Here is a 23,429-nt window from a genome sequence, read left to right on the forward strand (position 1 = left end):
CTCCCAAATGCTGAGATTAAAGGTGTGTGCCACCACTGCCCAGCTCTGTAGTGTCTTCTTACAATCTGCTCAGCTTGCTACCTGTGAACGGGAAGCCTTGAAAGCCTTTTCTTTTAGGAGTGCTAATGGGTGTGAAAACTGGAGGGTGGGGAGCAGCCTCCCTGACAGCCCCTCTGAGACGCAGGCCCACCCTGCCTTCCTCCTCACATCTTGAAGTTTCTCAGGCTGATCACTAGGTGTCACCACAACCAAGTTGAGGCCTCTCCAAGAACCAGAAGGCAGTTTTGGAGAAGGGAGAAGGTCTGGCTCGGAGATGGACTAAGATGGGCTGGCCTTCAGCCGAGTGGGCCACACTCACCCTCTCCAGCGACCAGCCTCAGGGCACACCCAGTTAGACTGGATCTCAGACAGACAGTGGTGCAGATCTTATTTACACACAAAACAGCCTCCTGTGGTAACTCATTGATCATATCCCTTCCCACAGGATCTCTAAAGCAAGTCACATGGACAGGTTGTCCCATGTCACCCTGAGTTGGCCCCAGACCTGAAGCAGAAGGATCCCAGGCTGACTATCTGTGATCTCCTTTTTTTACAGGGCAGCTGTGGTCTACCAAAGCCTGAGAGGGCAGCAGGCACTCAAACCACCTGGAGAGCCTCTCTGTACCCAAAGTTCAGATCACAGGCCATTCCTACCATTCAGTCTAATCTAAAGGTGGTGCTTACTAAACACAGGTGTAAATGCGGAGGTGGCGGGGGGGGGCGGGGGTACTGAGCAGAATGGGATGGGGCAGGGTTGACGGGTGGGATAAGAGTCAAGGCCTGAGCTACCAGTGGTGGCTCCTAAAAAAGTCAGCGTACAGTTGAGGCTGTTGTGCTTCTGACAGATGAAGCAGGGAACACCCAGCTGGAGGGATCTGATGGGGGGAGGGGCAGAGATCAGCTGACCTGATGGCTATAGTATAGGTCCATGGGAAGTAAATGCTGAGTGTCCCTGCATGGCCTCTCCAGGCTGTGCTCTGTTCAGCACACGGAACAGGAAAGCACTTTATAAATCAAAGCCACACACAGCCTAGACATCTGAAAAGGTTCTCCAGGGAGCAATGGTTGGACTAGACAGGGAGCTCTAGACAGAGGGAGCAGTATGTATGAGGAGACAGGGACACAGAGTGGCAGGCGAGTGCAGAGGCTGGACTGTGACAAGGATGGGTTGTGGAGATCTGTGTTAGGACCCTGTGGGGAGCTAGGAGAAGGTTCAGGGAGAGCTGATGCTGACATGGCCCAAGATTGGGTGCATGAAGGCTCAGGAAGAGCTGGCAGCCCTGACCCAGGTAGGGAGTAGCACACATGGCAACACCAGGGTTCTCTGTCTCAGGGGGCCTAGGTTGCTTACCCTTCTGCCCACCTGTTTGTTCAGGCATATGGTCAAGCTGTCAGACCTGGGTTTTAGAAGCAGCCTCTGCTAATTATATATGGCCAGAATTCTCTGCATACCATCAATGGGATAACAGTACCTAACACTCAGATTACACCCAGGAGCCATCAAAATCCAGGCACAATGCCAAGCCCAGTCATGCTCAGCGGTGATGTTCATGGCTGTATAGGATGCTGGTGACATGGCGCCCAGAGATGGGCGCTTCGCGAGGGATGCAACCTGTGCAGGCAACCTCATTCTCATCTGCATGAACAATTCTGACACGTGCTTCCTTTTCACAGCAAGAAACCAAGGCTCAAGGGCTTATTGCTGAGAAGGGACCCGAGGCCAGGTGGTCCGTCCCTTGTCTTGGTACCCTCTGAACTATGGCTCATCTTCCACCCATTACCATCCGTTCCTGAAGATCCCAAGGGCCTACAGTCTTTTGGAAAGATCCCCTGCCGGTGTTGAGAAGTCAGCCCTGTGATGCCCCTGGCGCCAGCTTGAGGCCAGGCCAGGAGAAGTACATGAAGCTGGCTTACCAGCCAAAGGAGTTGTTTATGGGGTGGGAGGCTCATAAAAAATAATGGGATGGATTTATTGTCTCCGCCTGAGGGCCATTCCAGACCGCACAGGACCAGGCCAGGCCTCTTCCAGTAGCACCATAAATCTCCACGCTAAGCGGCAGGGATGTCTGTCCTCCCGCCCACCTGGTCTGTAGCAGATGAGAAGGTTCAAGGAGCTTGCGACCCTTACATGGCCTGTCCCAGCTCCCATAGCCAGTGGTAGAAGGCCTTGAAACAGAGCGGGGATGACCCTGGCCCTGCAGGAGCTACAGTAGGACCCCTGGAGCACAGGCCTGGCTTGCTTCCCAGGATGAGAAAATCATATCTGGGAAACCGACAAGCGCCCGCTAGCCGTGTATGCTCACAGGATGCTACGCCATGGCTCGCTTGGGAGCTCTCATGTGGGACAGACGGATTCTGTTTATCAGAATCTGGAAGTGAGGAAGAGTTGGCTCTGGTACCATCTTTAAGTGCCCCCAAGTAGTATGGCACAGGAAGGGAAGCCATGTTCCCTCAGAGGGCACGGCAACACTTATCTGAGGCACTCCACAGAGTGGCTGTGAGCATCACAGTAATTCCCAGTAGAAAGCCACTGTAAAGCGTAAGGGACTGGAGGTGGGTTTGGCAAGTGCTCCTTTTGCTGATGCAGGGTTGGAGAGGGTCAGTATCTAGTCAGCCTTCAGGACAAGGTCAAATGAAAGCTAAAGAGGCTGTGTTGAAGACAAAGGAAGGAAAACGAAGGGCCAGCCTAGGGGAAGGCAGCAGGAGGGCCCTCGACAGTGTTGGGGTATTAGCTCAGAGGCTGCCCGTGCCAATTCCTAACCCAAACTCCTGTATTCCAAATCCTCAGGTGGCTTCTGCCAAACAGCCCCTAGCCAGGCCTAACTCCACTGTGGGCTTGGGCAGTGGGCCCAGTTCCCAGAAGTGGGTGAGCTTGGCTTTTCCCACCTCCCTGACCATGGCCAACTCAGGTAGGTATGCCAGGCAGGGCTTTGCTTCCATGCCGCAGGAGTTTGATTATTATTGGTTGTAAGGAAATGTTTCATTCCTAATCCCAGCTTGTAGAAAGAATGTGAGTTCCTTTCAAATTCACATGAAAACAGAACTCCTCGAACAACAGCATAAAAAGTGGAATGATTGGACTGGTGGGTCTCAGGGGTGAGATAACCTTAAAAATAGGTACAGGCCCTTTGCCCCCTGCCTTTTGTTACATGTGGACATAGAAAGAGGCACCATCTGTGTAGCATAGAAGTTCTCACCAGATATGGAATGTTCTGGAGCCTAGTCCTTCAACTTCATAGCCTTCAGAACAGAACAGAACTAATCCTGAGTAATTACAACAGCAAGAAGGGACCAGATCAATGAACGATTTTCTTTGCTATGGACAGACTGAGTGAGCAAATGAGTGGGTAACCCTCCCTTCATTCAAACCCTTTCAGACCTAGCAGAGGCTGGGCCTGAGTCAGCCACTCAGGAGAGGGAGGGGAGGGTGCTCTGTACAAGCCATTCTGGAAGAATGTTAATCACACACGCCAAGGCAGATTCTGAGCAGGACTTGGCATTTTCAGCTTCTAAAAATGTAGGAAATTGGCCGTCACATATAAGGCCCTGGGCCATATCTGGAAAAAAAATTAGACTGACTTTTCTCCCCGGTCCCACTGACTCCCAAGTTTCTAGGCTGTAAAAGAACAAAGCTTTGCCTTGTTCAGAGTTACCCGCCACTGAAATATTCAGCACCTATGTGACTGAGTAACAGGACAGTCCGAAGTGTAAACCTGAGGTAGACAGGTTCTCTGTAGAGAACTGTCTCACACCTGCCTCAGACATCCTCACATGCTCTCTTCAGCCACTCTCCTGTTACCTTCCACATCAGTATCTTGACACTTCCCAGTCAGTCAGTCAGTTACCCACCTGTCACCTCTTTCTCAGCCATTCTGTCACATTCCCTCAGCCATCTTTCTGTTACTTCTCCCTCAGCCTTTCCTTTACTAATTTCCCCTCAGCCACTAACCTGTTATCGTCCTCTTCAACATTGTCACACTTCCCTCAGACATCTTGTCACTTCCTCTTCTTATATTGTCACCTCTCACTAGTCTCCTGTCACCTTTTCCTCAGCTATCCTGCCACATCTCCAAAATGTCTGTCACTTTTCTGTCAGCCACCGTTTTGTCTCCTCTCCTGTCGGCCATTTTCTTGTCATTTTTCACATTAGTCACCTGGTCACTTTCTCCTCAGCCATCTTCCTGTCACCTTCCCCTCAGCCATCTTCCTGTCACCTTCCCCTCAGCCATCTTCCTGTCACCTTCCCCTCAGCCATCTTCCTGTCACCTTCCCCTCAGCTATCTTCTTGTCACCTCCTCAGCCATCTTCCTGTCACCTTCCCCTCAGCTATCTTCTTGTCACCTTCTCCTCAGCCATCTTCCTGTCACCTTCTCCTCAGCCATCTTCCTGTCAGGTTCCCCTTCCCCACCCCCTGCCATGTTTTTTTTTCTGTCACATTCCCATTAGCCTTACTCCTGTTACCTTCTTGTCAGACACCATGCCATACCCCCTCCTCAGTCACTTCTCTTTCACCTTCCCCTTGGCCACCTACTTCCTCTCAACTACTTGCCTGCTACTCTCCCTCAAGCCACACTCATGTGCCTATGGGATGGCTGGGAGTGTGGCCTTACTCCTCACTTACCTCATCTCCATGTCCTACCCAAGATGGCTAATGGTCTTGTGATCAAATGTGGCTCCTATATCCACTTCTCAAGACTGACTGAGCAAAACTCCAAACTCCTGTCAAACACAATTTCTTGTCTCTCTTGCTTCTGGCAGTTTGGAGAGTGGCTTTAGGTTCCTGGGGCCACCCTCTCCTATAGGCCATGAAACCTTCAGTAGGGACGTTAAAGAACATGGGAATGGTGAGGGGACAGGCTGGACAATGGAGCTGCTGCTGCTGGACCCAACAGTGTGGAAATGGCTCTGGGGGAAGGGAGGTAGCGTACTCACGGTCTAGGTGAGGCTGGGAGCAACCCAAAGGCAGTCATGCAAACAAAGTCTCAGGCCTAGGATGGAGTGAGAGCAAGCCCCTCTAGTGAAGCTGCATGATATACACAGTAGGGTTGACACCGGTACCCACACTGCCAGGCTCTGGTCCCCTCAATCAGATGGCACTGGAGGACAGTGGTATCTGAGGACCCTCCTTGACACTCTTCCAGAAAAATGACAGAAACCTGTGTAACATGCTGACCAGGAGTTCTAAGCTTTCTCTCCACTCTGGGTTGTTTCTCAGGCTGTTAGTCTATGGGCAGATGATTGCTAGCTCCTTGTTACCTCTTTCCCACCACAAACACCTGTTCTCTCCATCTTCTTCCTAACCCCAACAGCCCTGCACAATCCTACCATGTCATCCTGGTCCTCAGTCCACAAGTGACAACTTATTTCTTTCCTAGTTAGCTGCCAGCTCTCAGAGGCTTCTCCAGCTCTTGCTCCACAGGTCCCCAGCTGCAGACTAACCTTGGTACCCTCAGTTTGACTAGTCTACTGGTCCCTCAGATATATTCCTCAGGGCATATGCCAATCAACCAGCATATCACACCCAGGCCTGCACACATCCGAGTACCACAGCCCCATCATCGGCTGCTAGCATGTAGAAAGTTATTCCTCTCTTTAGGTTCCCATTGCTTCTTCCCCAAAAGAGAAGTGGGAAGCCATGGGGTGGCTATGATTCCTTTAAACACAATGGTGCAGCCTAGGAGGGAGTCAGGACTTGAATTCAGAGCCCCTTGGTTCTAGATTTATTACTACTCCAAAGAGCCAGGAACCCTTGACCTGGAATTTTCATGACTCTGTCTGTGCCATGGTAGTGGCTAGTGTCCATGTCATAAGGCTCAAGGACTCAACACTGGCAGTATCATCTCAAGGCTAAGGTTCAGTGAAGTAGCACTGGAGACCATAAGTCTCAGTTTCCCTGGATGACCCAGTGGAGATCCACTGTTCTGCTCTAATTACTAAGACTGATTCCTTTTACTCTCAGAAAAGCACTGGTGTGGATATTAAACGCTAGAGACCTTCTGAGTCATCCTTCTGGCCCATCAGCACCAGGCAGAGAGTACAGTTGTTCTTAAATGCAAGTTCTTCTTTTATTACATCTGTGCAGGTGCATATATACATGTGCCCCAACATATTTGTGGAGGTCAAAGGCCAACTTGCAGGGAATCTGTTCTCTCCTTCCACCATGTGCGTCCCAGGAGTCTGTCTCAGGTCACCTGACTTGGCGGTGGGAACCTTTACCTGCTAAGCTATCTCACTGACCCCAAATGCAAATTCTCAACCATGGTGTTGATGTGAATCTGCACCTAACCAAAAGACACAAAACCACATACACACTGTGCCAATGTTGACTTCCTGACTTGCGATTGTTCTCTAGTGACCTAAGATGCTGCCTTTGGAGAAAACTGGCTGAACGACCCATGAGGACCTCTCTTTAAGACTTTGTTTTCTTCTTCTTCTTTGTTTGTTTGTTTGTTTGTTTGTTTGTTTGTTTTTAGCTTTTGTGAATCTGGAATTATTTCAAAACAAAAAGCCGTTAATATTTCTATTATTTGGTCTTCAGTTATTTTGGGAGGTATTTACTCTTCCAAAGTTCCAGATAAAATAAACCGATCCCCAAATGCTTCCCGTGTGCTTAATTAGCACAGTAGCCAAGTGCAGTCTAACCCAAGGCCATTTGTCACACAACTGGACCCTCTGAGACACACCGCTATCTGGAAACTTGAGCATGGCAGACGGCACACCTGGAGCTCGTGGCACCTTCTAAACAACCTGAGAGCCTCTCAGCCTCTGACCTGGGCTCCTATACGCTGAAATGGCTTCTGACCCTTAGAGCCAGACCTGCCACAGATCAGTGGCATCTGACAGCCAGCGGTAGCAGGATCAAAAGACACATGTTCACTGGATGCCTAGAGGTTTGGAAACATTCAGCTTGGGGACACATAGCAACACATATTTCCAGTCTGGAGTCAGGACAGCTGTCTGTGTATATAACTGAGTTTATGGCAAAAACTGCAAACTGTATGGAAAAGCGAGGCAGGTCAGCTCTGGCTGAGGGGGAGGGAAGTGTTCTGAGAAAGTTTGTCTGGAGGCACAATGGGCACCTAGAACTGTGTGCAGTATCATGTGGGAAGAAGGGGTGTCTGCTACAGCAGGATTCCTGAATCCTGTCGACCTGGGCCAGCCATTGCAATGGACTCTTGGAAGTTTCTCATTGCCTGCTCTCTGCACCAGCCGGGAGTCAGGAGACCATGACCTGACTGGCACATTCTCTCAGTGACACTGGAAAACTTGTATAAGTTCTCTGACTCTCTAGTGTCCAAACTGGAAATGGGTCCATGTGAGGATACAGATGTGACAGGGAAGTCCATAGTAGCATGCAGTGACCACACAAGTCACACGTGCAGCATCATATGCCCGGCCCCACGAACTCATCAAATGGAGAGATATTCTAAAGTGTCAATGTTGCTCTTGAAGGTCAGGTCTTGAGCCTTGAGTACATGTGGCCCTGAGTCCTGGAGGGGGGGGGTGCCATAGAGAGAGGACACTAGGGTCCTCTGCATTCATTTACACATGTGCTTAAGCGTATGCAGAAGGCCCTCAGTTAGATGTTTTTAGGTCAGCTCCATGCTCGTGGGTCTACAATATAGCCTGTCCTGTGGCTGGGTCTGGTGTAGATCCCAGGGAAAGCAAGGCATGGCTGGCCTGTCTGTGGTGTGGCATCCCCCTTTGGCTGGATAGGATCTGCAGGTGTAACTCTCAACAATGGCTGCCCACCCCACCCACTACTGCCAGGGCAACCTAGCCCTGTTCATACCTGCCTTCCTCGTCTTTCCTCTCCTGCTGCTCTGTCCCTTCCAAAGGCTCCAGGTTGCTCTAGAATTGAGGGTTATGGCGAATAGTGTCCCTGTCCCTAATAACTTTCTTGCTGCAAGGAGCTGCACACTCTGTCACAAGCATGGTGAACAAGAGCCCTAAAGGACCTTGGGAGCCAAGTGTACTAGGGCACAACTGTGCTGCACAACTGTGCTGCCAGCCAATCTGGAGACCGAGACTAGCCTATCATTGGAGCCTGTAAGTTTGAGGCAAACCTGGAGAACGGCAGAGGGCCATCACAAACTGAATAAAAGGGTGGTCCTGGGGCTAGCCTTGGCTATATGCCCCTCCCGAGAGCCTCAGTGAGCCTGTGTTGCTTCCTATATTTATGGGGACAAGGTGATGTTTCCTCACACTGTGTTGCCTCCAGCCTCTGCCAAGGCTGGCCCCGCAGCAGGTCTCCAGTGAGGCTCCAAGCACAGCCTTGAGGTACAGTTTCCTGCACAAGAGGCAGGTACTCCTCAGCCTCACAGCCTATTGGCCACTAGGGGTGGTCAGACTGATGATGCTCATGACTACACTAACGTACTCAACGACACGATGGTGGTTATGACGGCTCCATTGGTCACCCCTGAGAAAAGCGAAACTTCAGAATCCCCAAGGCATTTGTCTTAGCTTAAAGTCATAGGGGGAGTCATAGTAAATCTTGTTTTAGACCGAAGGGGGAAAAAAAAAATCACAAGGCCTCAACCTAAGACCCGAAGGCACCAGGCTTATGAACAAGGGGTTGAATCCGTAAGTTGGGGAGATGAGAGCATCACCTTTCTTCACACAGCTGAGTCAGAACCTCTTCCAGTTCCAGTCAGTATTGGTTAGACTGAAGGAACAAACTCTCCAGAGGAGAAGGGAAAGTCACCCAGGAGGCCATATCTTCTTGGGTTATGAACGTGACATACTTTAAGGAGAGAAAAGACGGGGTAGGTAGAAGGTCCAAGGTGTTTGTGTGGCCAGCTGTGTGGCTGGTCTAGTGCAGCAGAGGCTGGGCTGAGTCTGGAGTGGTCCTTGGGCTAGGACAAGAGGAGGCTTGGTGGCGCTTGGGCCAGAGGCTGAGCAGAGGGGTGTGTGGGCTGTCAGGGCATCAAAGGCAGTACCAGGAAGTATTAAGCCAAAGGACTAGCCAGATTCCAACAGTCCCAGTGTCCCCTCCCATCCAGCACAGCGTGAGCTGCTGCCCCACGTCAAGTCAAGCTGTGCCAGCGTTCCCTGGACCAGAAGGAATTAACTAAATACATACTGTCTACATGTCACCCCCTCCCACCCCTCTCTGGGAAGATTTTACACTTGGATGCTTCAAAGTACTTTCCCTGAGGGCTGAGACTTTATTTAAAAAAAAAAAAAAATTAGCCAAAGGACCTAAAGAGGCAGAAGTGACAGCAGAGGCCCCAGGGGATCTGAAGCCAAGAACCCAACACTCTCAGTTCAGCCTGGGCCTGATCCATGAGCCTCAGGGCAGGGTTTATGCTGGCGTCTGGAAAGCCAGGCTACTCAGAAGGGCTGAGCCGTGTGGCCTTGTTTCTGGGCCAGGAGCCCAGACTGACCTTGGCCTACCCCTCTCATAGATCTAATCAAAACCAGTCTGTGCTTAGGGTGGGTGGGTAGGGGCAGCTCGGAGATCCGGAGGGAAATTAGTCAGGCAGGTAACATGAGGAATCTAATTTGCCAAAGCCTCTGGATCCATCTGCCTTCCCAGGAGCTACAGAATCAGAGGTCCTGCAGGGAGGCAAGGGGCTCCATCCTAGCACTTCCAGGCAGGCTCTGACTTTGAGCTGCAATGCTCATCACCATGGCTGACTCCATAGTGGGCACTCACGTCAAACACAGACTGTACCTACCTACGAGGTAGGATGCCTGCCTGCCCAGGACCCTGTGTCCTGTGTTTTCTTAGGCACTGTGCACAGTTAACTCATGTCCCTTGTCACCTTGTCCCCTCTGTGCCACCCTCTGGCTTAGAAGTCAGGACAGTGCCACTGTCTGCCTTGCAAGATGGCTTCAAAAAGTTCCCCATGAGTTTTTGGATTGGCTTCATGGTCTAGATTCTAGAAGATCCAGAGATTTCACTTAAAATTCCCAATAAGAAAAGGGACCTTCTTTTGGCCGCACACTAGTCGATGTAGCTGGGGGTTGAAGTGCTACTACTGCATTTTGGCCAAATCTACATTCCTAGTTTTGTTAAAATCTAGGGGAGCTTTGGGGTGGGGTGGACTATGTGTCCAAGGCTATACCCAATACCAGCTGGTACAGAACTCTCTCACGTCCAGTCTCTAGAGTTCCCAGGTTCTCCTAAAAATCATCTACAGTCACACGCCCACGCCCGGTGAACTGCTTCAGACTTCCACAGGGTTCCTTTTCATGATTTGATTTCAGTACAACCTTGCTTCCACACGGAGGCCTTCAGTGCTGGTCACTCTCCCACCACCTGCTCCCCCTCTAAGGAGTCCTGTCACTTGGGCAATGTTACAGAGAGCACCTCTACTCCCCTGATCTCGCTTCCTCCCTCCTCAGAGGAATAACACCCAGCCTGTGATGGGCGGTCTGTGGTGGTGTTTAGGCCTGTGCCCTGGCAGCAATTCTCTGCTCTCCCTAGGCTGTTACCGTCCACTCCAACCCATCTCTGGTGGCTAAGACAGAAGCCTGTGACCTCTCAGCCTAGCAGATGCTGAGAAGGTGAAGGGCCAGCTACAGTGCAGTGGCCCTCTTGCATCCTGCCTCTGTTCTCTCTCATATGAGAGGTGTAACTTTGCCACAGCCCGCCTGAGGCTCTCTCCAAAGCTGGGAAGCACTTGTTGGTGGAGGAGACGCTCCTGGAGTGTGACCCAAAGCTGCTCTGAGCGACTCCCCCATCATAGGCAGGACCTAGGCTTGTCACATGCATCTCCTTTTCTGTCTCATGAACCTGCTTCTTATGGTCCTCATGGACTCAGGTCCTGGTTTACATCACCTGCACCCATCTTGGGCTGCTCTGCCCAGTGTCACTAAAGCTAGGCTGTTATCAGGAGCAAGGTAAGCACCTGTCTGACGGAGGCCACCTGTGTGGTGTCTCCAGCATCTGGAGCAAGCATCTGGGAAACACTGAGTTTGGCCTTTATGTCCTTCAGAGGACACTCTAATGGCAGGGGTCAGTGCACCAGACTTGTCTGCGAGGAAACTGCCAAGACAAACCCAGACATCTAAGAATCTACTAGAATATTTCTGGTTTTCTGCCCCAACATATTTTTAAAAGAGGGTTTTTCCCCCCTTTTATTTTCTCAGGAATCATTTTCTAGCAGAAACCACACACAGTGTCCCGGAATTCCACTTCTCAACCTCTGGTAGGCAGCAGGTTACGCCAGGTTTCCCTTCTAGCTTCAGATAACCTGCTGACCCACGTGTCCCTTGGCGTGTGACTGAGGAAGCTGAGGCTCGGAGCTTGCGGAAGAGTAGCCCCAGACAGGGATGGAGAGTCTGGTTCACACCTGGCCCCTGCAGAGCTGAGCTGAGCTTAGCACGAACCTTCTTTGCTCCTGTCTTTCAGCCTCAAGCCTCCGGCTCCCTCTTCCTTGTCAAAGCTCAGTCATGGAGGGACAGTGGGCTGTTCTTTCTAACTTTCTCAAGGCTCCAGCCATGGCTATTTAGGACAGCCTGGCCCCAGAAACCTCGGTTCTCTGCACTGTCCCACCAGGCCTCTCTGAAGTGGTCCACAGTCCTGCCTTGGGACCCGGGAGCTTGCTTAACAACTGGTGCTGCTTTTTGCTGTTTACTTGGCCCAAGTTCCAAATATATGTTGGCTTCTGACCAGCTCTGCCCCACCTGGCAGCCCTGCTGTCACAGGCTCAAACTTCAACAAACTTCAGCATCAGCCCATTAGCAACCTAGCACCAAGAACTTTCACCTACTAGGCTTGGCTAGTGACCAGCCCACCCAGCTTCGGCCTGCTCAGTCACCCTATCTCATCTGGCCTCCACGGGCAGCAGACTCTCAATGCCAAGGTTCTTCAGCAGGCCGATGACCCAGGGACATGTTACAGATAAGCTCTGCTGTTAGAGGCTCATGGAGACATAAGGCGACACCAGCCTTTTTTGAAGAGGTCTAGAGAACATGGAGTCCCAGTCCTCCTGGCCATAGCCAGCCTCCAACAAAGAGGAAGCCATCTTTGGTCATATCGACCATGTGTGGACCCACCACATACAAACAGGGGAAATACCAACAGTTGGCAAAGGGAAGGATCTAGAAAAATTTTTATAAAGAACCAATATTGGTAGCACAAAATAGCCACTGAGGTCACCACTGAAACTGCCCCCTTCCCACCTTTAGGCCCCCGGGATCCATACATAGAGCGCAGAGTGTTTCCACAGGGTTAGAAGGCATGCTTGGTCAACACAGACCGTACGTACCATTGGAGCGATGTATGCAGGTGTGTTGGTTGTCACTGAGGAAAAAGCCACTGTGGCACTGGCACTCATAGCTGCCCATGGCGTTGACACAGATCTGCTGGCAGCCACCGTTGTTGTCTTGGCATTCATCCACATCTTCAGGGAGAAGAGAGAAGGGGAGAAGAGATGTCACGCCTGGAGCTAGTGGGTCACAGACACAATCCGTATCTCCATCAGTTAGTGAAGGGTTCCATCCCATGGTGTCATACAATAGATTTACTGCATGGGTGTACTCCATGGCACTGTGCTATCACAGCACTGAACAGGGGCATCCTGTAGCACCATGCTATGGAGATGCTTCATGGTGGTACACCAGAGGTATTTCATAGTACTCTGTGATGGTTTGTATGTGCTTGGGTCAGGGAGTGGCACTATTAGAAGGTGTGGCCTTGTTGGAGGAGGTGTGTCACTGTGGGTGTGGGCTTGAAGACCCTCATCCTAGCTTCCTGGAAGCCAGTGTTCTGCCAGCAGCCTTCAGATGAAGATTAGAAATCTCAGCTCCTCCTGTACCATGCCTGCTCAGATGCTGCCATGTTCCTGCCTTGATGATAACAGACTGAACTTCTGAATCTGTAAGCCAGCCCCAATTAAATGTTGTCCTTGTAAGAGTTGCTTTGGTCATGGCGTCTGTTCACAGCAGTAAACCCTAACTAAGACATACTCCATAGGCATACTGCATAGTACTCCTTCACAATGGAACCACAGAAGTAGTCAGTTACAAGGGCTAGAGGGCTATGGCTGTTCTCTGTGTGCCTGACATAGTTCTAAGCATCTTTTCCGTGTTAACTCTAGTCCTGCACGAACACTCTCACACTCAGATATGAGCTATTTTACAGATGAGGAATCTGAATCTCGTGTGCAAAGCTACATGGAAAAGTGGCAGGGGCAGACTTTAGACCCCTTGGATTGACTCCCACGCCTGGCCTCTCCTCTAACCCCACTGGACTCCTGTCCTCAGGATGGCAGTGCAAACCAAAGTGTTTCTCCACCACACAAAGCATGGCTGGCCACAGCTCACCATTCCATGCCTTTCCAACCTACCTCAAATTTACAGCTGGCAGCACGAGACCCTGGAAGCCCTGAGAGGGAGGCTGGAGGCCAGGGTAGCCTGCACCACCCTGAAGGTCTCAGCTTGGCAGATTGATTTCAAAAGCCTGGAGGGTGGGGGAAGATTTGAAAAGCCCCTGACCTCTGGCTGCCAGGACTGCTGGGGAAGGCTGCCAAGAGGGCTTTCCCACTCAGCGGGAGGCACCGGCTCAGGGCCCACACTCACTTCTGACCAGAGGCTGCGGGCACAAAGGGTGTGCCTGGCTGAAAGGGCCTTTATGGAGCTCTGGTCCCGAGCAGAACAGCATGTTTCAATTACCAGAGTCATAAGGCCCTACTCTGTCGGTTTGTTTAATGAAAAAAGGGCTTCTTGAACCTTAATGTCCCATGGCTATATTGTCATTCCAAGAGACAAATACATAAAACCACAAAGCAATATGTATGTGGAGCTACTGGCTGTGTCCAGCCACTCTCCAGCCTCCAACACACACACACACACACACACACAGGCACACGCACACGCACACGCACTTCCTTTTCATGCATATGTGCATATACACTTTGGCACTGAAATTTTCCTATGCTTCTCAGCACAGACATCTTTTGCCTCTGAGACCAAAAGGATGTGGGAAAGTAGAGGCAGGCGATGACCTGCACTGAACTGGGGACAGCTTGGCTCCTCAGCTCTGTCAGCTGGGTCCTATTTAGGCTCGAGGACTGCAGACCACTTAACCACCCAGGAGACTGCGGCTGCCTTTGAGGTCCACAGCGTGGAGCGTCATTACCCTCTGGCAAGCTCAAATGTCAGCCGTGTGGCTGTCAGAGGAGGAAAGAGAGCTCTCAGCTCTAAAAGCCACCGAAGTCTCCAGCTCACATGTAAAGGTGGCTCTTGCTGAGAGGAGCAGCGGGATCAGAGGCTGACCTGGGAGGCTGGGGAGAGGTGGCAGGCAGTATTAGTTCTCTGAATAGCCTTCTCTATGGTCTTGTTGATGGCTCCCGGCCGGCTCAGCCCTACCAGCACCTTAGGATACCCCAAAGTGTGTGGAGCTGCCACCTCTCCTCCGTGCTGCAGGAGGGGGTCTCTGCCTCCAGACTGTGGCTCTGCACTGGGCACTGTTGGATCACCTGAGCAACAGGAAGCCAGCATCCTGGACCTTTACTGTGGATCAAGGGGCCTCACTAGAGCCTCCTCAGAAGCTCGTGAGGTGTGTTACTAACTGCATTTCATTCATGGGCCTCTGACACTCAGGGAGCTGCAGTGACCTGGGTGACCCACACAGTAGATCAGTCACAGCGAAGGCAGTACTTCAGAGCAAGAGCCTGCAGCCACCTTGCTAGGCTGGCTCTACCACAAATGCATTCAGACTAGTTATGAAGACCTTGCTCCCTCCTGAGCCTGAGTCTGGGATTTACTTAAGCACACACTCCTAAGACTTATAAGACTTATGGTCCATGAACAGTGTGGATGGAAGACGGTTTCTGTGTGAGTCCTATTTCTGGCTCAACAGCATTGGGGCTGGGGGCGGGGTTAGGCACCTGTATCTGGGTCTTAGCACATAGCTGACCTTGAGCCCTGACCTTGGGATGCAGCCAAACCCTTACTGCCATCTATTACTGCTTTCTTTTCTGACTCTAAGACTCTTAGCCCCTCTGGTCCAAGCAAAGTCTCCACTGCAAGTCAAACAAAGCGGATATGGACCCTCCAGTGCTGGCTTCATGGGGCAGAAATGCTGCCTTGGCCCCGATGCCCCATCTGCAGTCATCTGCCTGGCCCAGCTTTGCACCTTACCGGAAGCAAGGAACTGAGGCAGCTGACATAAGGCATCCACAGGCCCTCAGTGATCTGGCAGGGTGGCTGTGCTGTTGGGACAGCACTGTTTATACTAGCTGGGAACAATGACTCGCCAACACTGATGAATAATTTGAAACAAATGCAAGGCCATGTAAACATGTCTTTCCCTTGCTCCCAAATGATAAAACCCCAAGATTAAGCAGGCGGGAAGAGAGAGCTGTCCCTCTGCACCCTTCTCCACTGTGTCCAAACAGGGCCCCATGTCCTCCCCAAGTAGGATAGAAAGACCTGGGGACCCTGAGTCCCTATACAGTCTGGGACCACACTCATGACCTCTTCCATAGACACTTTACATCTCAAGCTTTCGGACAGGATTCCTGGGGGGCTGGAGAATGATCAGCTGGTGTAGTTGGGATCAGGGGAAGTCTGCCTTCCACCCAGGACAGATAGGGTTCACCTGGCAGAGAACCACGGGGACATAACCCCTTGGTTGTCCCTTGGAGTTTATCAGCACACCGTGACCCAGCACAGGGTGTATCCTACTACAGAAAAGCCGCCTTTATGGCCAGAAGGGAGTCCACACCAGGCATTGGGTTGCCTGAGATCTACTCTGCCTTTCCCTTGGCACAGGGTAGTGCTGGGCCTCATCTCCAGGAAATGGCAGGATGGCAGACTGTCCTTTAGGAAGAAGCTCTCTGGAGTACTAGGGTCCAGGCAGGCTTTTTCCTCTCTCTACGGAATCATAATTGTTCTCACTGCTGGACTGTGTGTCTGGCCTGTGGGGAGCTCCCTTTGTCATTGCCTCCCACCTCGAGTCAGAGGCAATGTGATGCCTTGTCATCACATAGAAGGATGTCCAATGCGAGCTCCAGACCCAGCTTAGACATGCTCACCAGATCCACCCCGGAGCCGCCCCAGTACAGGATCTGGTCCTTATCATTTCTGACTCTCAGAAGAGAACAGAGAAGGAAAGAGACTTTCTCAAAGTCCCAAGGAAGCAAAGTGCTCTCCTGCCAGTGACAGCCTAGTCAGGGGGTTCACAGGGCAGAGAGCTGTTCCCGTTCCTCCTCTTCCTCTTCCTCTTCCTCTTCCTCTTCCTCTTCCTCTTCCTCTCTCTCTCCCTCCCTCTCTGCTTCAGTACTCTCTTCCAGGTTCGTAGCCCTGGAGGCCTTACCTCTCCCCTTCTTCCCTTTGCCTAGACCGCAGGTCCTGCTGTGCCACACCTGCCTTGGGTAGGGATAGGCCTTTATCTCTTTCACAGTCTGCTTGGGGCTGGCAGGGCAGGAGGCCATACCTGTCAGTCTAGGGAGGGCCTGCTAGGGGTGATATCACAGCTCACTTTAGAAGGAGGCTAGCTGCTGTTGCAGAATGCTGTCTTGGATCACCAGGCATCTAGAGGGACTTTGCCCGTTTCTCCCATTATCAGAATGTATCCCACTCATATACACATCTTTTTCCAGGGATAGGCTCATCTCCTCAGACCCAAGCCCTTGCCCTTCTGCATACACAGACAGTAATCACTGACTGAGAATGAATACAACTTGGGGTTTTAGACCAGGAATCAAGGATGGGAAGCTTCCTGGAGGAGGTGATGTGGCTCCTGGCTTTCAGTACAGGGAGATATGTGACCTGAAGCTAGAGGATTGGTAGGGCAGGACACAGAGGGAAGGGCCTCTGAGCATTGCAGCAGCAGGAGAGTTCTGGAACCCCCCAAGGATAGTGACCAGCTAGGTCCTGCATACTGATGACGGCAGCTAGAAAAATTAAGCCCTGGGCATGGAGGTGTGTCTTGAGCTGAGCTCTAACTACTTTGTGGCCCATGACCCTGTAAGGCTTTCAAACAATATCAGCTCTGCTGGACCCAGCCAGCAGAAGGATACTCCTGGAGAAGTAGCTTGACAAGCTGGGTGTCACTAACCCTTAAGGCCTCAGCAGGACCGAACCTGTGTGTGGTGAGACCCCGAGGGGCCCTCTCCAACCCAGGCTCTGGGATCCTGTGACAGCTAGCGCGGCCATGGGGATGTCTTGCTTCTGTCACCTCCCTTTATAATCACAGTGGGGCTTCCTAGGAGGCAGGGAAACTTAACTAACCTAGGCACTGAAACTAAGCTAAGAAGAAGATTCTAGGAGGTTCTAGAGGAGACCCTAAACCATGTAGCAAGGCCAAAGGACATAGAGCAAATGGCTTATCTTGAAGTCCCAGTTTGCAAAGGGATGCCAGGACCAGCCTGTACCTTCTGCAGGGTGAACAGGTTCCCTCCTTTAACAGATAGTTCATCTCTGCATGAGTTCCCCCCACCCCTTGGCTAGCTGAGATGACAGACAGCAATAGAGAGGAAGCCTGAGTCCCTGCCCAAAGGGAACCCTCAGTGAGAATACTATTTGGTAGTTGATCCTCCAGTCAATGGTAGTGACCAATGGCAGGTGGGAACGCTGCAGCCTAAGAAGACCTGAACACCCACTGTCATGGCAGACCTCACGCATTTCAGTCTGGCCTGACCTTCACCTTGCTAGCCAAGCCGAGCCCGAGAAGCACCCTATTTCCCAAAATTTCTTTTGTCTCCCACCTCAACAGTCACCAGGGCTACTACTAACTTGTCCTCCACACCTGTGTCCCCAGCTCCCATGGCCCTTCTTAGACCTCAGTGACCCCCTTACACACACACATTCTGTGTCTCACGTGTAAGCTTCCCTGGGATGTAAACTTCAAGGGTGTGGCCACTGAGGACTCCAGCTTTGACAGAACACAGCATCAATGATGGTACCTAACAGTGTCTCTGGGGTCGCTCACTGCTCAGTACAGGCACAGGTCGGGCACTGACACTGGAGCAGGCAGTCTCTAGCTGTGACTCCTGCCAGGCTTTGGCCTGTGGACACCCCCCTCACTCTCTAGGTCCCACTAGCCCTGAGGGGTCATTTCAGGGCTGGGGCCCACTCACTGCGGTTGTCTCCTCACAGGAAGGGTCTCTGAGGCCAAGCCATAGGCTTCTGGAGGGCGTCTGCAAAAAAGTCTGTGGTTTGCTACCAAGGGCCGCTGCTTGGCCCCAGGTGAGGCTGTTTGTTTTTATTAATAGTGGACCGTTTGTTGTCTTTTTGGATGACGAACTCAAGTTTGCAGTTATTTATAACTGAAAATGCCTCCTTGGTCCTGTTTCGTTTGCTTTGTGTTTCCCATGAACACTCACAATTTGACACAGCGACTCTGTGTTTTGAGTGGACCCCACCCATGTCTCTGTGGCTGCCCAGAATCCACTGTGTGTTAGGCCTTGCATGGGCTCCAGTGTCCTGTGGGCGGGAACCGAAGCTCAGGCTCGTTGGTGAAATCCGGCCCAGCCCATCTGAGCTTTGCCACCTGGTTCTAGCGCCCCCTCCCCTTCCCTGCTCCCTTCTGAAGGGCAGCTGAGGCAGAAATGCCTCTTGGCTATCGAATGACTCTTGCAAAACTGCATTTGATGAGTTAAGTGTAAATAAACGAGAACCAGATGGATTTGATTTCGGGTAAAATACACATGGGTCTTAGAGATCCAGGGCCTGAGTTCCGACAGAGCCAGAACACTCCTGAATTGTGGAGAGCTCTGGCTTGGCAGGCAGGAGGGATAAGCAGGTCACGGTGAACCTATCTACTTACTCCTCTGGGTGTCATGGGAAGCCTTCTCTTGGGCCCCCTGCCGGTCACCAGCATGCAGCCTCCAGGGCTAGGCCCAAGTCTAAACTCAGGGCTGAGAGAGGAGGCCTGTGTGAAGCTCAGCTCTCTAGACCACGGTTACATGAAATCCTCCTATCCAACCTAGGAAGGCCAGGCTGTCCTGGAGCTACCTGCATCCAGCCACTGCTCCTCCAAGAAAGCCCTGCCTTCTGAGCCCAGCTGCTAATCTACCACCCACCCACCCTGGCCCCCGACTCAGGGTTCTCTGTGGCTAAGGACAGGTTTGCTGCCTAACTCAGACTTTGGGCTACTTCCCCTCAGAACTGTCTGTGACCCTGTGACCACTGCCTATGGGGGTCTGAATCTTTTCCCACAGGCCACACCAGATGGAGTACTAGTCAGTGAGTGACTGTTCTGACCTCAAGCACTGAGCCATGTAAGGCCTGGGTTTCATTCTCCGTAAGGCAGGGGACGTAATCTTCCTGAACTGTTGGAAGGGAAGGGAGCATTAAAGACAGCCCAGAGCCAAAGCCCCCAGCGCCTGGATCAGGCCCACATGGCTACCAATGAATGTGAGCAGGGCCAGACAAAGATGCAGTGAGTGTCTTGAAACTCCAGGGATGCTGGACAGCCAAGTCCAGGTCAGAAAAGTGACACTGAGCCCCATTAGAAGCCTGCCTGGCCTTCAGGTTATTCACTTTCCAGGACTGCTCTGGGGGCAGGGGTGGGGTGGGGTGGGAGACACACCAGCTTATGGTTGTGTTTAAAACTGACCAGAACCAGGGGTGGAACCACGCGTGTGGTCTGCTCGCAGTGTGGGGGACAGCCTTCTGATCTCTCTTTTCTACAGTTGCCTTTTAGAATGGAGGTGCAATCCCCACTCTGGTGTGTACGGTGCACATCTCCAGCGTACTCACTATGTCATGCAAAAATATCACTACTAATTCTAGATTGTGAGCTTCCCACCAAACAGTATAGATGTGCCCCTTCACAATGAGTCCCAGGGCCCCAGAACCCAGGGTCCCTGTCTCTACATATTTACATAGTCTAGACATTTTCACATTAGTAGAATCATATGTTATTAATGTTATAATAACTATATTTTATAAAACAATAATTACAATAATATATTGTTCTTTGAGTTTGGCTTCTTTTATACGGCATCATGCTTTGAAGCTTCCCCCGTCGTGGCATGTATTAGAAGCTTCATTCTTTTTTATGACTGAGTCATATTTCCATGTCTATATATCTGTCACCATATTAGATTCCCTAGAGCTGGGTTTTAAACTGTGGTTTAATGGTTGTGAACTACCTGATGTGGGAGCCAAGAACCAAGCTCAGGTCCTCTGAAAGAGCTGCAAATGCCTTAGCTATCTCTCCAGTGCCACTATATCTAATAGTTTTCTGTTGGGTTACATCAATTTGCTCTGTCACCAGCAGAGTGTGAGACTTCCGGTTCTCTACACCCACATAGTCACTGCCTGTTTGAAGCTCCACTCTAGTGGGTGTGACCTGATGTCTCCTGGCTTCTAGTCACACTTCCCTGACTACTAACAACCTTAAACAGTTTTTCCCGAATGCCCAGTGGCCATTTGCCTATCTTCTTTAGAAGCCTCTCTATTCAAATCCTTCTGCTCTTTTTGTAAACAAAACAAAACAAACAAAAAACTGGGCTGTGCAAACTAATGCAGTGTGGCTTAGTGGCTCACAGTAGTGGGAAGTTGTCTGACAGTTGGGAATCCCCACTCTGTCCACCCTCCTTTACCAAAGCTGGGACTACTGAGACATGAAGCTCCACCCAGAGCCAAGAACAGGTAGGCTAGGCTTCATGCTTACCCTTGGTTTCTTAGTTTGGGTTTTACTGCTGTGAACAGACACTATGACCAAGACAACTCTTGTAAGAAGAACATTTAATTGGCGTTGGCTTACAGGTTCAGAGGTTCAATCCATTATCATAAAGGTGGGAACATGGCAGCATCCAGGCAGGCATGATGCAAGAGGAGCTGAGAGTTCTACATCTTCATCTGGAGGCTGCTAGCAGAATACTGGCTTCCAGGCAGCTAGGATGAGGGTCTTAAGCCCATATCCACAGTGACACACCAACTCCAACAAGACCACACATCCTAATAGTGCCACTCCCTGGGACAAACCATCACACTTGTCAACATTCTGCTCTGACCCTGCCCTGTAGCAGCATCTCTGGATGACTGATAATCAAGCTAGGGACCTCCTCTACCATCCTCTGAGCTTGTCCATTGGCTAGTGTGGTGCCTGCCTTTAGATGTCTGGCAGACATACCCGACCTACCAGAGCCCAGGCTGGTCTCCTAACACCATCTCTCACAGAAGAGTAGAGTCAAACACACAGCCCCATTAGGGTCCTAGCCTCTGTCTCACTACGGAGCTACTAACTTAGTGACTTGGCCCAGACGCCTGGCTGTCAATCTCAATGCCACCTTCCCATCCCTACATCTGGTCCCTGTGACAGCTGTACCTGCAGCAAAATCCCCATGCACAAATCCATCTCTCACCTCTCCCTGTGGGATGGCTGGCCAGCCTCCCGTGCTCAGACCCACATCCCTGCCTTTACCTCTCACTGCCCCATCAAAAGACCATGTTACCTACTTCCTGAAGCCCACAAACAGGCTCCTCTTTCCCTGGTCATCAAAGATGAACACTCTGGCTGCATGCCCAACAGCTTGGCTTTTACTTGTCAACTCTAGTCTGGCCATACCTTGGTGTCCAGTTTGCTGTGATAAAATATCTGGCCAACAAGCAACTTAGGGGCCAAAGAGTTTATTTCCACTCATAGTTCTGAGTTACAGTCTATCATAGTGGGGACACTGCAGCAGCAGAGGCCTGACAGGCTCAGCAGAGGCTGATCACATCACATCCACAGTCAAGAGCACAGAGAATGTCTGTATGGATACAGGGTCTCAGTTCATCTTCTCTTTTGTGCCAGAGAATGGTCCTACCCACACTTAGGCTGGTCTTCCCCCATCAACTAATATAATCATGAAGTCCCCCATAGACAAGTCCACATACCAACCTGCTCTAGAGGGACTTTCATGGAGGCTCTTCCCAGGTCCTTCTAGAATGTGTCAAGTTGACAATGAAAACTAACCCACATACGTGGTAAGATCAGCTCTCCAGGAATCTCTCAGTATAGTGGGGATGAGATGGGACTCTGCCTCAATGGGGTACCAGTCCTGTTACAGGAAGCTCCCAAGCCAGCAGCCTGCCTACAGTCCACACGTGGGTGACAAAGCAGGGACAGGAACAGAACTTTCCTCCTCATGGGCCCCACACAGCACAGACAGCTGTGAATGTGACCCTGGCCGGACATCTGTGGGAGGCACTCGAGTTTTTAAAAATGTCTTTTGATGAGGATAAGGATGGAGGCCTGGCGGGGGAGGGCGGGCAACCAAACAGACAAGGCTTGGAAACAGAACAGGACTCTGGGAGGAGAGGGGAGCTCAGGGTCTGGCAGGACCTGAGGGAGAGGCCTGCAAGGGTCCAGATGCGAGCAGTGACCTCTGTGGTGTTCCTGCAAGAAACCTTACTCTTCCCTCCAGAGAATCTTAGAGCAGAGCAGGCCCAGAGTCACCCTGACATCCCCAATGACATGAACTGACACAGGTCCTCCAGCTAGCCCATCCTGCCTGGTTTGAGCCCAGTACACTGACTGGTTTTCAGGCTTACTACTATCTCAATTGGTAATCTCCTCAATTCTTCTGGCTGCAGTACTAGGCAGGTCCAGCCTCCTCAAGCCCTCGGCCACAGGGCAGGGCAGGCAGGGCAGGGCAGAGTGCTATGGGGCTCAGGGTTGTCTTTCTTTTTGTATGTCTGTGTATGTACATATGTGTGTATAGGTGGTGATACTTCTTTTTGTATGTCTGTGTATATACATATGTGTGTATAGGCAGAAATACCTATGGACTCATGCTCGTGGATGGCATACATCAACACTGGGTGTCTTTCTCAACCTTATTCTTTAACACAGGGTCTTTCACTAACCTGGAGCTTGCCAGCCAGTTTGGCTTGCTGACCAGAAAGTCCTAGGGTAGTGGATCTCAACTGCAGTAGTGGTTCCTAATGCTGTGACCCTTTAATACAGTTCCTCATGTTGGGGTGATCCCCAGCCATACAATTATTTCATTGCTACTTCATAACTGTAATTTTGCAACTGTTATGAATCATAATGTAAACATCTGATATGGGACCCCTGTGAAATGGTCATTCAACCCCCAAAAGCAGGTTCCGAGGGATCCTCCTATCCCTAACTGCCTAAAGCTGTGCCTTTCACCTGGCTGCTAAGGATGGAAACCCCTCCTTCTTTCTAGCTCCTTCCACTTGCCCGTCTCTCTGTGAGAGACTTGTCACTGCTCAGTCTCCTGTGTGCCCTGCACCAGCCCTCTAACTGGCTTGCAAGCATGGGTAGATTATTTCTCACACTCAGCACCCCTTACAGTCAGCTTAGGGATGGGACATTTGGTGACCACCGAGACCAAGTGCTGGCTTCATCTCATTAGTGAACATACTTGAGAGGGCGGGAGGCTGAGGCAGGACAGTCGGGGACTATGAACTGATCCCTCTGAAGCCAGGAGCTGTCAGTCATCTCACCTTATGGACAAAGAGTCTGACTA

The 23,429-nt window shown here is 51.2% G+C and overlaps 1 protein-coding gene across 2 annotated transcripts in view; it reads right to left on the minus strand.

Annotated features, from left to right (window-relative positions):
- Positions 1–23,429, minus strand: part of Scube1 (signal peptide, CUB domain and EGF like domain containing 1) — a 114,699-nt gene that overhangs the window by 56,485 nt on the left and 34,785 nt on the right. For both annotated transcript variants that reach the window (XM_076911761.1, XM_076911760.1), the window contains exon 4: positions 12,261–12,395. In XM_076911761.1, the coding sequence (XP_076767876.1) occupies positions 12,261–12,395 (135 nt within the window). The remainder of the gene's footprint in view (positions 1–12,260; positions 12,396–23,429) is intronic.

Source organism: Arvicanthis niloticus, chromosome 13, assembly GCF_011762505.2.
Source record: "Arvicanthis niloticus isolate mArvNil1 chromosome 13, mArvNil1.pat.X, whole genome shotgun sequence".
NCBI classification, from domain to species: Eukaryota; Metazoa; Chordata; class Mammalia; order Rodentia; family Muridae; genus Arvicanthis; species Arvicanthis niloticus.